Source organism: Mytilus californianus, unplaced genomic scaffold, assembly GCF_021869535.1.
Source record: "Mytilus californianus isolate M0D057914Y unplaced genomic scaffold, xbMytCali1.0.p SCAF_11, whole genome shotgun sequence".
In the NCBI taxonomy this organism is placed as follows: Eukaryota; Metazoa; Mollusca; class Bivalvia; order Mytilida; family Mytilidae; genus Mytilus; species Mytilus californianus.
Window position 1 is genome coordinate 73,424,810 of NW_026262593.1, and position 14,936 is coordinate 73,439,745.

At 33.0% G+C, this 14,936-nt stretch overlaps 1 protein-coding gene across 5 annotated transcripts in view; it reads right to left on the reverse strand.

Moving 5' to 3' along the window:
- Positions 1-666: 666 nt before the first annotated feature.
- The window catches only part of LOC127720668 (protein polyglycylase TTLL10-like), a 170,451-nt gene continuing 156,181 nt past the window's right edge, over positions 667-14,936 (reverse strand). For 3 of the 5 annotated variants that reach the window (XM_052227383.1, XM_052227380.1, XM_052227384.1), the window contains 7 exons: positions 14,220-14,420; positions 12,564-12,726; positions 11,107-11,278; positions 9,886-10,026; positions 8,769-8,885; positions 7,953-8,046; positions 667-5,816 (listed from right to left, as the gene is read on the reverse strand). In XM_052227383.1, coding sequence (XP_052083343.1) covers positions 4,471-5,816; positions 7,953-8,046; positions 8,769-8,885; positions 9,886-10,026; positions 11,107-11,278; positions 12,564-12,726; positions 14,220-14,420 — 2,234 coding nt within the window. In that variant the 3' untranslated portion in view covers positions 667-4,470. The remainder of the gene's footprint in view (positions 5,817-7,952; positions 8,047-8,768; positions 8,886-9,885; positions 10,027-11,106; positions 11,279-12,563; positions 12,727-14,219; positions 14,421-14,936) is intronic. The other 2 variants (XR_007990922.1, XR_007990921.1) reach the window with 2 other exon arrangements.

Sequence of the window (14,936 nt, forward strand, 5' to 3'; positions counted from 1 at the left end):
GACGCCAAGTGATGAGAAAACGCCCTTTGGGCCATGTGAGCTAATAATGATATAAATTTACCTACCTGCACTATTTGTTTTGCACGGAGGCAAGATACTAGCATATTTATGTCCTTACGAGTTCTTAATGTCCAGTGGCAGATTCTTCATGCATTCATAAGAAGAAAACATGTTGACAAAGTGAATAAACACTGCTTTTGTGTACTATGTACACCCAGGCAAGTTTAGCATGGTAGCTCACTAAACAACAGATCTATCACAATACTTCACACTGAGCTTAACAATCTTCGCATTTATACACAAACTTTTACAGAGAAACAACAAATATCAGTTTCAGTCTTTCATTTATCCTGGCCATAACATCCTGCACTTTTAGCAGCCTAGCCATCACGAGACCAACAAGGATGATATACAAAAGAATATCATAGCACATATCCGATGGACAACTTGCAAAATAGGGTCTTAGACAACAATTTAAGAAAGTGTTACTTAATGCGAATGCAGGAAAGTGTTTAACCCACTATTTTAATGTAGATATAGTCAAGCATTTGGTTTTGTCAGGTCTATGAACTTCCATTTGTTGGTAATTTACCTTGGATTTTGAAGTTTTTGTAAATAGTTTTCAATCTTTGCATGGCACTACAATTTTCAAGGAGAACCATAATAATAATTGCTTTAACAATTTATTGTACTGAAATACAAATTATAAAGTAAACAACATTAACAAACACGTATCTTCTACAGCCACACATTATATATCACAGTCAGAATATCCCAGGTGTCCACAGTCAATATGGCAGACACCTAATAATATATCCCAGGTGTCCACAGTCAATATCACAGACACCTAATAATATATCCCAGGTGTCCAGAGTCAATATGACAGATACCTAATAATATATCCCATAATTCTACAGTCAATATGACAAACATCAAACAAGTAAACATCTACAATCACATGTAATATATATCACAGTTTGTATTTGGCTAAATAATACAGAAAGACAAGTTAAATATTATGTTATTACACCTAGTGAAATGACCCATGTGTACACACCATTGAAATTCACAGTAGCAGCAAATGGAAACAATGTTCAGATTAATTTATACTTACATATAAAATAAAAGTAATAAGCAATCTATTACATATATATATATGAAAATAAAGAATAATAAAGAGATGGCTATTAAAAATAATTGGGCAAAGTAAATCATGTTATTTGGCCATGCTGTCAAAAAAGTCATGAAAATAACTTTATTTTAAGCTAGAAGTTTTGCTAAATTCTATTACTTTCTTAGTATCAAGTAGAGGGTGGGAAATCACTTTGCAAAAACAAAGAAACCTCAGTGAAAGAATTTTGATCTGATAATTGTGGAGGTAGGTTTATTGATTTTTATTTGGGGAAGGGGGGATGATACAAAAAAGAGATGACTTATCTAATTTTCTTACTACTTTAATCATTGGAGTTGCCTCCCTTTTTAAACAAGTAAAATATTTTAATCATGAAAAAACTTAAAATATTATATAAAACATTTTATTATGTATTTCCATAAACATGTAGATGCCTGTACACCAAAGAAGTGTATGTATGTACAAAATGGGTATTTTATTGGGATTTTTAAGCTTTCCTTAAAGGGTGGGTGTCTAAGGATTTCCATTTTATAAATACTTCTAACATTTATGGATTATTGCAAATTATAATTGATAAATGGAAAAATATTCAATCGTCGATAAATTTTTGATTATAATAGGTAATCTAAACATCCATATTTTTCAACTAATTACAAACCTAAAACTAGAGTGTTTTTTCTACTTTCTATACTATAACTTAGGTGTTAAAACTTTATATTCTATCTCCCATAAAACATAGACTAGAAATTACAAAAGCTAAAATAATTTTAACGTGTAGAAACTAAATAAATATACCTTGCTTATTTCTGTAAAAAGCATATTTTGTGAATTCCTTACAAATCTATGCATTGGAATATTATTTGAACATAAAACTTGAGATTAGAAAAAAAAGTAATTTCATTTAGTGATTTTCTTATTTCAAAACTAATAAATGTATCCACATATTAAAAAATTAATATATATTTTCTGTTTTTTTATTTTTGATTCAATTTAAAATAAAAACAACATGTTTTCTGTTGAATATTTGAGATTTCTTATATTGATCATTTCACTTTTTAAGCAAGAATATGTCAGGTTTCCATAGGACACATTGAGCCCAACTCGCACAATCATATTTTCATGTTTTATGAACTGTGAAATCTGGGTAGAAATCTGTATTTTCCATACATTTTAAAAAACTTCTAATCATAATGAACATGTCTAGTAAGTGTTAAGCTCGCGTGACCATAATGTCATGGTAAAATGGTAAACTACTTTGACTAAAATTTTTTAACCTGATATGGAACAAACGAACGGAAGCAGATAGGAATTCTTAATGCCTATTTACTGTGGTAGGCTATGGAACAAACAAATGGAGGCAGATAGGAATTCTTAATGCCTATTTACTGTGGTAGGCTATGAAACAAATGAACAGAAGCAGATTGGAATTCTTAATGCCTATTTACTGTGGTAGGCTATGGAACAAAGAACGGAAGCAGATTGGAATTCTTAATGCCTATTTACTGTGGTAGGCTATGGAACAAATGAACAGAAGCAGATTTGAATTCTTATTGCCTATTTACTGTGGTAGGCTATGGAACAAATGAACGGAAGCAGATTGAAAGTCTTAATGCCTATTTACTGTGGTAGGCTATGGAACAAACAAACGGAAGCAGATTGAAAGTCTTAATGCCTATTTACTGTAGTAGGCTATGGAACAAACAAACGGAGGCAGATTGGAATTCTTAATGCCTATTTACTGTTGTAGGCTATGGAACAAACGAACGGAAGCAGATTGGAATTCTTAATGCCTATTTACTGTTGTAGGCTATGGAACAAACGAACGGAAGCAGATTGGAATTCTTAATGCCTATTTACTGTGGTTAGGTTATGGATTTAAGTGGGAACCACAATAAATACAATTTTACATTAATGAACAGAAATAGTGGTGGTACAATGAAGGGAAACAGTGAAAAAATGACACTTTTAAAAACATCTAAATAAACCTTTGAAACAACTCTAATGCTACAGAAATCATTTCACACTAATTGCTGATATGTCAATACAATATTTCCATATCCTACTGAACTCCATTTTTTATTTATACATGTACTATAAAATTAGTAGCAAATGCAGACATAATTGGTAAAAACTGAGGTATTATTATTTATATGATGAAAAAGTTCTGCTTTCCTTTTCATGGTTCCGATTGTTATTGTTTTGCTTTTTCAACATTTACCTTAATATTTTGTAACACCTAGGACTAGTACCCTTTGCTTTGCATTAAAATCTTGCCTGAAGTCCTGCCCATAACTGTCTGAACATTTTCAAAAACACTTCTTCAGATACAATTCATTTGAAAAATTTAGACACAGAATGAAAATATTCAACACTATCTAGAGTTATTTAAAAAAATATGTACTGAAGTTCAATAGACCATTTGATTGATAAAGGTAAAAATGAAGAAAAAAAAGTATAAAAAGGACTCCAGTGATTTTGAGGATTTAAGAATGTTTATTGATACTTGCAAGTCTTGAGTTTTCTGATTTCTTTACATGTTGAGAGTCAAACATTAACGATCTTTTTCCAAACTTTTATCAATGTATGCCAGACTTAAAAAATGACTGCTTAAAGTACAACTTTTTTTGCAGTCATTTCAAGATCTAAATCAATTACTGCAGATTCATTTATTTTCGCGGGTATCAATTTTCATGGATTGAGGAAAATTTCATTTTCGTGGATATTTGATTTCGTGGTTTTGCCAATCTCTGCATTCAAGGGCTATAGAAAATTTGTAATTCGTTGAACATTTAAATTCGTGGTTCACCTATACCCACGAAACCCACAAAAATTTGTATCCAATGAATAATAATGAATCCACAGTTATCAGCATTTGCAAGTCGTAATTAAGAGTTTTGTGATCTTTTGCAAATTATATGTCAATTTTCATTAAACAAAAGAAATCTTTATCTTTATTTTGACTGCTATTTTCTTGAATTTTTTTTTTTTATCTTTCTGTGTGATTATAGGCCATCTCAAGCCACTCTACCGAGATCTATGGGTTTTCTTAGACAAGTGGAGGGAGAATGGATTACTTAATAAGCTAATGTCATTTATATTGCTTTTTCAAAAATAGCTATAAAATTATTATCTATGATCTTTCAAACTAGAGGAAGTTTCTCTACTACATCTCATCTCACGACTATTGCCATACAATGAGACTGAGGCAGAGAAACCCGCTCTTGCTTTCAAAACCACAGATAATATTTAATTACCAATGTCTGACTGACCTAAGAAATGACGGCTAAGATTACAAATTGGCCATATAAATATCAGAACTATCAGACATTAACATTGTATCAACTGCCTCTGTCAAAAAAATCCTTGTGTTTCCTATGTGGTATGACTTCTACGTGTGTCTCACCAGACTGTTTACTTTGTCTATGAGGTATGACCTCTATCTGGGAATCGTTGGACTGTTTACTTTGTCCCACAGATGTGAATTTTAAGCTCGGAGCATCATAATTTGTTGTAGTTTTATAAACATTTGACAATCTTACATTCTGATTTCCTGAGCTAGATGTAGATTTCACTACAGAATTGGTGTGTGAAATTGACGGCAGATTTGAGCAGTTGTTTAGTTTAGCTAGAGTGGTATAGGCTGCCATTGTTTCCGCTCGGTCTCGTTCGTGTTGGACACTGGTGTGACCAGAGACGACACTAGACATAGAAAACGTTGTTATTGGCACAGAACGAGGGGCATTAGAGGAGTTAGCGGTAGACGATGCCCCAGCACCAGAAGACAATGGTACAGCAGATGCCACTTTTGCTGGAGTTGATAGTCCAACGGTCACAGTGCTTGATTTTACATTGTCAACTTTAGCTAGTAAAGATGGAAATTCTGACCTTGGCGGTGCCATTTTTAATTTTTCAGACGATGTATCTGCTGATTTTGGAGTTGTAGCGGTTTCACTTGAGCTTGCAATACTTGCATTCACAGCAGTTTTATCATTCAAAGGAGACAAAACACTAACGTTACGTTTATCCAGGGCAACATTAGCTGCAGACGTGCTGGTCCCAGTGGTAGTAGATGCAGTACTTGTTGTACCTATTTGTGCTAATATTGATTTAATTTGATCCAGATTTGGAGTGGTATTTACAGGTTGAATAACAGGTTTGGGTGCTTGAAGTGTCAAAACACCATCACTTCCTAAAGTCCACACACTCTTTGGCTCTTTACTTGCATCTGAATCACTGACTTGATTTACACTCCCATTTTTAGCACCAATCGCCTCAGCAGACGACACATGAGTCATTTTTAATGGCACTGTTTCAGACTCAGCCTGAGGCTGTTCAGAGGTCATCCCCTTTGAAGAATTTTCTCCAGATTTTGATGCAGCATTGGTTGAAGAGTCCTCAGATTTTTTACCCCCAGTGGAAGCTAGAGGTGTGCTACTAACAGACAATCTATGTCCGGAACGACTGTTCTCATTAGCATGACGATTAGTTTTAGATGTGGCAGTGGTAGCACTTGAAGCAGTGACCTTTAACCTTTCGTCTTTTACTGGGGACACACTTCTTGTTGCCCTAGGGGGAATTGTGTTTGCTCTAGTTCCACAATACAAAACAGAAAAATTCTTCAACGTGTTTAGTGGCAGTAAGGGTTGGTTTTTCTTTGTTTTCTCAAAACATTCTATTGCAAGATCTGAAAATGAAGAATAGTTACAAATAAACTACTAAGTGTAGGTGAAAAATGTTTTAAAGCAAATCAATCTGATGAGTTCAGCCTTTTTCAACTGATTTTTATAGGTTGTTCTTCTGTTGGGCTGTCACACCACTGTCCCAGGTTAGGAGAGGGTTTAGCGCTCACAAACATGTTTAACTCCACTATCCCAAGTCAGGAGCCTGTAGTTCAGTGGTTGTCGTTGGTTCATGTCTGTCATATTTGTTTTTCTGTTTATTTGTTTATTGTTTTGTTATAAATTAGGCCGTTAGTTTTCTCAATTGAATTGTTTCATATTTTGCATGTCGGACCTTTTATAGCCAACTATACAGTATGGGTTTTTCTCATTATTGAAGGCTGTAAGGTTGCCTATAATTGCTCACATCCACTTCCATTTGAACTTTGGTGGATAGTTGTCTCATTAGCTATCATACCTCATATTCTTATTTTTATATAAACTCTCAATGTTGTCAGCATGCCTTTCAATAGAGGCAATACCTCAGCTTGTACTTTTACCCTTCTTAAAGTGGTAAGGATATTTAAAAACAACAGTAACTCTAACAAATTTTAAAAATTCCAGTCCGCATTAAAGATATCAATCTCTCTGTCAGTTCTTTAACAATATGGAACCTCCCCTGTAACTATCCCTCAGGTTACAATTTTGGCTTAAATTTAGCTTTCATTTGTATTTCCCATTGCTGCATAAAATGTATATCACCACTTAGGATAATTTTTTTCTCAATATTCGAACCATTCACAAATTTTTTGTAAATTAAGGTAGATCAGGCCTTGCGTTCATAAAACTTAACTCAGTACTCCGAGTACAAAATTTGTGCTCGAAACACAAAATCCATTATTTTGATTGGTTGATTTCTGAGTCTGAGAACAAAAAAATCATGCTCGAAAGTTTTATGACCACAAGGCCAGGTGTCTTTTTCTGAACATCCCCTTTTGAGCATGTTGCAAAAATACTTTTTTGGTTTATAATTATTTTAGTAAGTATTATTCAATATACAACAGAAACATCTAAAACTTGAAATTTAAAGATTAAACTATCAAAAATTTATAAGCTGCATGTCATTCTTTAATGCATATATCTAAAATTTGCAGAAAAATCATATTTAAATCAAGGGCAGATAATTATATTGAAATTAATAGGACAATTTGGTTGGTTTTTTTTTATTTTTCAAGAATTTGAGACCTGTGACCACCAAATTTTTATTTGATTTTTATGAAAGTACTTATGAAAAACAATTCTCTCATTGAATGTTTACCAATTCTAGCCTTTAAAATATAATATATAAAATACTAGACACAGCATAGGTTTCTGACACAGAAAGAATGCGCTCTAAGAACTTAAAAATTGGACATTTACCTTTTATGGACCAATAGCCAAAATCAAAGTACATGGTTAGACCCAGATTTGAAAACTGGGCTCAAAATAAAAAAAATTAAATACATGTTTAGATTCAGCATATCAAAGATCCCCCAAAATTCAATTTCTGTTGAAATCAAACAAAGTTTTATTTTAGACCCTTTGGAATTAATAAGGACATATTTGAAAACCGAGCCCATATTCCAAAATCTATTTAATAATGGGGCCCCAAAAATCCAAAATCTAAATAGATTCAGCATATCAAAAAACCCAAGAATTCAAGACTTTGAATTAAAACCATTTGAAATTGTTCAAGAAATATGCAATTTATACAACTAGTATTAGAAGAATATAGTTTTTGGCCCCTTTTTCCTAAACCCCACTATCAATCACAAACATCCTTTTTTTGTAGGAAACCTTGTGTTACAAATTTCATAGTAATCCACAGACTGACTAGGTACTGTTATGACTAAAACCTATTTTATTTAACCATTTATTATGCTCAGCCAATTTTGTGGCATTTGATTTTTTCGAAATCACCATACAATGCAAAATTTGCAGTTTTTCATTAGATTTATTTTCACCATTTTATTTTGGTCAAGAAATTTAGCTAAAAGAAATAAGACACCCTTTATACTTAGCTAAAAGACATCCATCAATCATTTAATTTTGTTTTCGTCCTGAAACTATTTACAAGACATCACCCCCTTTTTTCTGGTGTTACAATAACACATTGTACTTACACAGAGACTCCTCTACAACTCCTGGTACGACCTCCTTCTGGGCACCACATGTAACAGCTAAGGATGGATTCACATTAATTTCAATTAACCAGACCTGCAATAAATTAATTTACATGCATTGCCATTAGCAGTTGCGGTGCATATACTAAATTGTTTGACTGAACAAATGTCTTAAGAGTCAAGAGTTGATTAAAGTGTTGAAATGCAGGATGATAATAGCCTTTTCTCTTCTTGTTTTTTTTTCAATAAATGACTATTCCATTAATGGAGGGTTTGATTGCTCACATTCTTAATATCTCCATCCCAAGTCAAGAGCCTAGAATTCAGTGGTTGTCTTTGGTTGCTGTCTGCCATATTTGTTTTTAGTTTAAACCAAGCCATTCCTGTTCTTGATTGAATTGTTTCATATTTTTTTATGCCAGCCTTTTTACAGCTTACTATATGGTATGGCTTATGTTCAATGTTAAAGGCTATATAGTGACCTATAGCTATTTACATCCTGGTCTATGGTCTTTGTTTCATTGGCAGTTATACCACATCTCTTATCTTCATACTACATCAAACTATTTAATTGTCTAGTTGAATATTGTATAAAACCAACTAAATTTTGAGTCTACTTCTTTCTAACTGACTTTGCGGCGATTTATTTCCAGATTTTTCTAAATGTTATGATGTATCTATATAGGGATAGGTCCAATTGTTGCATATTCACAACAATTTATTTTTCTACTCGCAAAAGTCGCGAAAATAAAACCCACCCATAATTTTCCTTGGTTTACAGTATGTGTTCACGGTCTTGTTGCTACCTTCTCATACCTTTAGATCTGAGTCCACCATAAAATCCAAGCCAAACAGATCAAAATATCCAATTCTCTGGTTTAATTTGTGTTTTACACTGTTAAAACAATGAATCATAATCTTCTGCATTTGTTTCTGAAATAAAATAACCCAAATCAATTATATAAAGATTGAATTCCAGATGGCTTCTTGATGGCTTCTTTGCGACTGTCATACAAGTGAGAGGTTTAGCTAGCTATAAAACCAGGTTTAATCCACCATTTTCTACATAAGAAATGCTTGTACCAAGTCAGGAATATGACTTGTTTTCCTTCCGTTTGATGTGTTTGAGCTTTTGATTTTGCAATTTGATAAGGGACTTTCCAATTTGAATTTTCCTTGGGGTTCGGTATTTTATGTTACTTTACTTTTTTCTTACAGAAAAAAATATAACATGCATGTTTAGGACTATATAACACATAATGAGACATAAATATACAAAGTCAAATTTTAAATGAGCTAGACCACAAGGTAGCAGTTGACAGTAGGACATATCACCCTACTCAGACACAGTGTTCTTATTCTAAGCCAAACAGTCTTTTTAATATATATTTTTTCTTCTAGATGTGAATTTCGTAATCTATAATTCATTAAAACAGGACTATGTGTCCATATGACACCATGCAACACTCCCGTATTATAAAGATATTCAGGTAATGGCACATCATGCCATATCAATAAAGTGATATCTAAATTTTTCAGAACAATATGAAGCATTTTTTAAATCTTTCATTGTGCTCATTGGACAAAAAGCTTTTTTTTTGTATGTGCCACTCACAGCTAATATTCTTTAACATCAATAATCAGAAAACCTGATAATCAGAACATAACAACTTTATAACAATTTGGTAATGTGTTAGGATTGAACAGGACATATTTACGAATCCACAACTTTCTGATGCTTCAGACTCATCAATGTATATTATCGACTTAACACCATGGTTGTCAATAGTGGAGCAGGCACTGCTGACCCTTCGGGAGCACCTCAGTTGTCTTTTCAAAATGTATCTTTTGGCATGTCTGTCTTTCAGTTCTTAATTTTGCCCTTGGTATCTTTGTCCTATATTTGCAAATGATAAAAATTTCATTGACTTACCGTCAGTATATTTTTAACCCAATCTGGTTCCACACCAGATTTTGAAGCTATTTTCTCGTTGAAATAATCATTGAACTTTTCCATCGACCATACTGTATCTTCTTTGATATCCTTAAAGTTTGGATCCTTCTTCTGTACAAACTGTAGAGATAAAATATCAAAATGAAATTTACAGTTTGCAATCTTCCTGTGAAGATTAAGGGATCTGGGTTTAAAACTTTGGAGGATTTGATTACCCAAAACTTGTACCCTCTTCCATAAATTTTGCTGAAAAATGAATAAGCTCAAAATTCTGGAAAAAGGTGAGAAAATTCCTTAAACAATTCCATAATAGCAAGTGCACAACTTCAAAATATCTGCAATCTTCCTGTGAAGTGTCAGGGATCTGGGTTGAAAACTGTAGGAGTTGATCACACAAGTAATGTATCCACCTTAAGCTTTCCAGTAGGCTCAAGACCACAATTAATGACCCTGCTTTTCGATGTCCATGAATATAGTTATTTTTAATTGGAGTATATTTTTTCTTATTTTTTTTTCTTTCCCTTCCTCATTCATTTCTTAGTTTTTTTTGGTTGGAAATGAAAGAAGAGAGGTGAAATAAACTTTTGGATGTTGTATTTTAACTGATTTTGATATGGAAAGAGTGATGAGGCCAGGTGCAAAAAGGTCATATTTACAGTTTTCGGAACATCTCTTGACTTGTCCATAGGGGTATGGATGTGTTTAGGCTAAATTTGTAAGAGTGATTAGTTCAATCTTTCTGAATTTTGGATATATTTTTGAACTAGTACTATACATTACACACACAAAAGATTTGACAAAAAGGCATGGTGCAATTTTTTTAATGAGACAAAACGTTATTAAGAACTAATAGAGGAATTTAATTGTGGTCTGTGGCCAGTAACCATTAATCACCATACTATTACGCCACAAATGAGGCCAAATATGCTGATGTTATATGCATTATTTAATGTTAATCAAAACTTAAAGCCTAAAGAGTTAGACAGGGGAGATAACCTTATATCATAAGGGAGATAATTACCTGATTTGTGAGATGAATGCTCAGATTTTGGTCATCCAAACAAGGAGTCAGAAAGGGAGATACCTTACTATGATAAGGGAGATATTTACCTAATTTGTGAGATGAATGCTCAGAATTTGGTCAACCCTACAAGGAGTCAGACAGGGGAGGTAACTTACAATCATAAGGGAGATAATTACCTGATTTGTGAGATGAATGCTCAGATTTTGGTCATCATTATCATATTTGGCACAACAAAGTCGGACATATCCCTTGTGATACAAGACTAAGAATGGTACAGTGGATGCAATCAACATATAGGCTCTGACATCAAACTTCCTAGCAGCTAGTAACAATGGGTTCATAATATACCTGAAAAAGAAAATTGATTATTGGTTGCTAAACGTCCAGTGGCAAATATGTCTTGTATGTTCAGGGCCACTGAAAGAGAGGATACTAAATCAATCCTGTCCCCTTTTCCCCGAATGTGACCTACTGAATTAGACATATTCCCAGATTTGTACTAACATAAGCAACACAACAGGAGCCACATGTGGAGCAGGATCTGCTAACCCTTCTGGAGCACCTGAGATCACCCCCAGTTTTTGGTGGGGTTAGTGTTGCTCAGTCTTTAGTTTTTATATGTTGTGTTTTGTGTACTGTTGTTTGTTTTTTTCTTACTTATGAGTTTGAATGTCCTTTTGATATCTTTCTCCTATCTTTTAAAACAAGAATATGAGTCCATCGGACAGCATGCTTGTAGCATTACATTTCAATGTTCAGTTAACTATGAAATCTGGTTTCAATCCTAAATTGGCATACATTTTAAATAGTTCACATCAAAATAAACAAGTCTCAAGTTGATCAAACCACAACTTCAAGGTAATAGCTTAAATCAAAATTTTAACCTGGGATTGTACTTATTTCCATCATTTTCTATATTCAGTGAACCATGTACACTACCAGGATACCATCATGGAAGTTGAGCAAAATCAACATCTGTTTTATTGTCAAACTTTCATATTTCATATTTTTAGTGATGATTTATTCATTTTTGAGAAAACTTTTGTGTTTGTGTTTGCTGCTTCACTTCTTGTTTAAATATGTTTGTTAATTGGAATTTTCTTTTCCCTATACTCAATTCTTTACCTATTGACTCACTTTCATTTATTCCCCTTTACCCCCATTTTAGTCAACACAGCGTGATTATTATAAACCCTCCCCATACTGAGTGATTTTTATGCATCTTTCGCAATCTCTGTTGTAGGGGTATAATAATAGCATGAATATCTTCTGTTTCAAACATATCTGTTAACAAACCCCAATGTTTTGATTACCCGAATAACTCAGTCATTATATTCCACTATTCTATGATTACTTCATGAAAGCCTGGATGCATAGACAATAAAAAATCTTCAATTAATCATTCTGAATTAGCTCGGGATTTACCTATCTCATTAAAATTGTACTGACTGCTGATTGGTCACCTCTCCTACAGGGCACCAATCAAAATCCAGGATTCGTTAAGAGTTTTTAGCATGTGAGGAATTCAGGCCCTCACAAGTAGGAGTTCGATTACGGGGAGGGACTGAAATATTAAGGTTAATGTTTGAGGTAACATTTGAAAAAATTACACCAGAATGCATTAGATACCTACCTTTGAACAATCCTACTCATAAGGGGTTTAGTAGATCGTGACAACTGTTCCTTTCGTTGTTCTCTCTCTTCCAACGTTTTATTGATTTCATCACGAGATCTGATAATGAAGATTCCTTTCCCTTGGTTCAAACCTGTAGGCTTACAGATCCACATTTCTCCATCTGAAAATATATAAATATTATCAGTCATTGACTGTCACTGTTTCATATAAAAATAAGGAGATGTGGTATGATTGCCAGTGAGACAACTATCTGCCAAAGTTCAAATGAAGTGGGTGTAAGCAATTTATAGGCAACCGTTCAGCCTTCAACATTGAGAAAAACCTATACCATATAGTCGGCTATAATAGGCCCTACTTTCAGTACTTTTGGCAATATCATGGCGGCCTTTTTCCAGTGGAGAAAAAGAATGAGTGCCTGAAGAGCACCATTAACATAAGACAGAAAAACTAGCAATCCTAGTCACTTAAGATTTAAATCTGACACACCTTGTGAAGCTTGTTTTGAACTGTCACTACTTCATATAAACCACGTTATTGTGGGGTAATTTTGTTGTATTTGGATCAATTAGGGTTCTATTAGATGCTAAATTGCACAGGTTTGTTTATTTGTTTGTGAAATGTTTTCATTTTCTGATGATGTACTATTTTTTGTCTGAAATATGCTCCAATATATTCCATATATCAAATTATTCAAAATGTGAAAGTCTTCTAAAGGTGTGTGTCAACTGCTTTCTGTTGATGATATATGCAGAAATGGCTATGTCAATGTTGTGGCATGGAAAACTCAAATTTAACAACAGATAAAAAATTATAATACAGGTGCACAATTTCATGTCCAGTAGTAGAAAGTAAAATAACAAAAATACCGAACTCCGAGGAAAGTTCAAAGGAGAGTCCATAATCAAATGGCAAAATCAAAAGCTCAAAACACATCAAACGAATGGATAACATTTCTTATGTAGAAAATGGTGGATTAAACCTGGTTTTATAGCTAGCTAAACCTCTTACTTGTATGACAGTCGCATAAAATTCCATTATATTGACAACAATGCAAATTGGACAAAATTTTGTAAAACTCTTTAAATTTTGATTCATGTGGTGTCCAATAACTCAAATTATGAGATTTATAAATATTTAATCCTAAGGTATCATTGAAGAATTGCTAAAATAATTCTAATAACTTGAAAATATCAAATCAATTCCGCCTACAAAAATACAAAAAAAATATTCCAGACAAAGTTATCATTAAAATACAACAAACTGGTAATATTGTGCCCATGTTGTTTCACCAAAAATGACACAAATAATAATGTAACCATCTTGAAATCACACGAGATCTTAAAAAACAAAACAAACAGTGGTAAATTAAGTATCTGATTTGTGTTTCACCCAACGAAAATGTTGATGATAACTAGAAGGCGTTATTACAGACATTGTTTCTTTGTACAATAAAGGACATGTGTTAATTCAACACAAATCATGACAGGAGAAGATAACTCCTACAGAATTCCCACAATAACAGTATGCCTATTATTTCCTGTAATAACTTGTTTAAGTTATCCCTTGACTGGGGTCCAGTCATATAGATTCTGGATCCGCCCCTGGCCCTTTTTCTCAATAAACTTCCAATTTACCATGAAATTGTTTTTTTACCTTGATAAACTTCCAGAAATATATCTTTATTATTTTTCTCATCAAGTCTGTAAGTCTCTGGGAAGAAATCATTGAATTTCAATCTGGGTGGTCTCCCTTTAGTTGATAATGTAACACGTTCATACTCCTGTAAACTGTTTAGTAAACCTAGCTTGTTGGTCAACAGCTGACCATTAGGGATATGGTTGACTAACTGGTCACCTGAAAATACAAACATAAAAAATATTCAGTCCTCAGTTGTTTATGAGAATAATATCCTATTACAGAAGGAAAATATAAGGTAAGAATCTTAAGGTAAAAAAAAGCTAAATAACATTTTCATTATTAACATTATTTCAAAGAGCTGATTAGGCGGAAAAAAATACAACAGATTATAAAATATAAAAAAAAAACATTAGAAGTAAATATCCTTTATTCTGGATACTGACTAATTTTTTTTCCACATTTACCATAATCCTTTCTTGCATAGTTGCCGGCAAATCATTTTTTATCATTTTTAAACTCTGTTAATGTACATGTAAGAATTGATAGAAGTTTGATATATTCACAATATTTTTCTACTCACAAAAGTTGCATAAATAAATCACTAACAAAATAATCTTTTATATGAAAATACTAACAAAGTTAGAAAATTATGAAAATAAATCGGTTAACTGTTTGAACACTTAAAGTTAGAAAACATGTGAAAATATATCACCCTGAAATATGCTAGGAAAG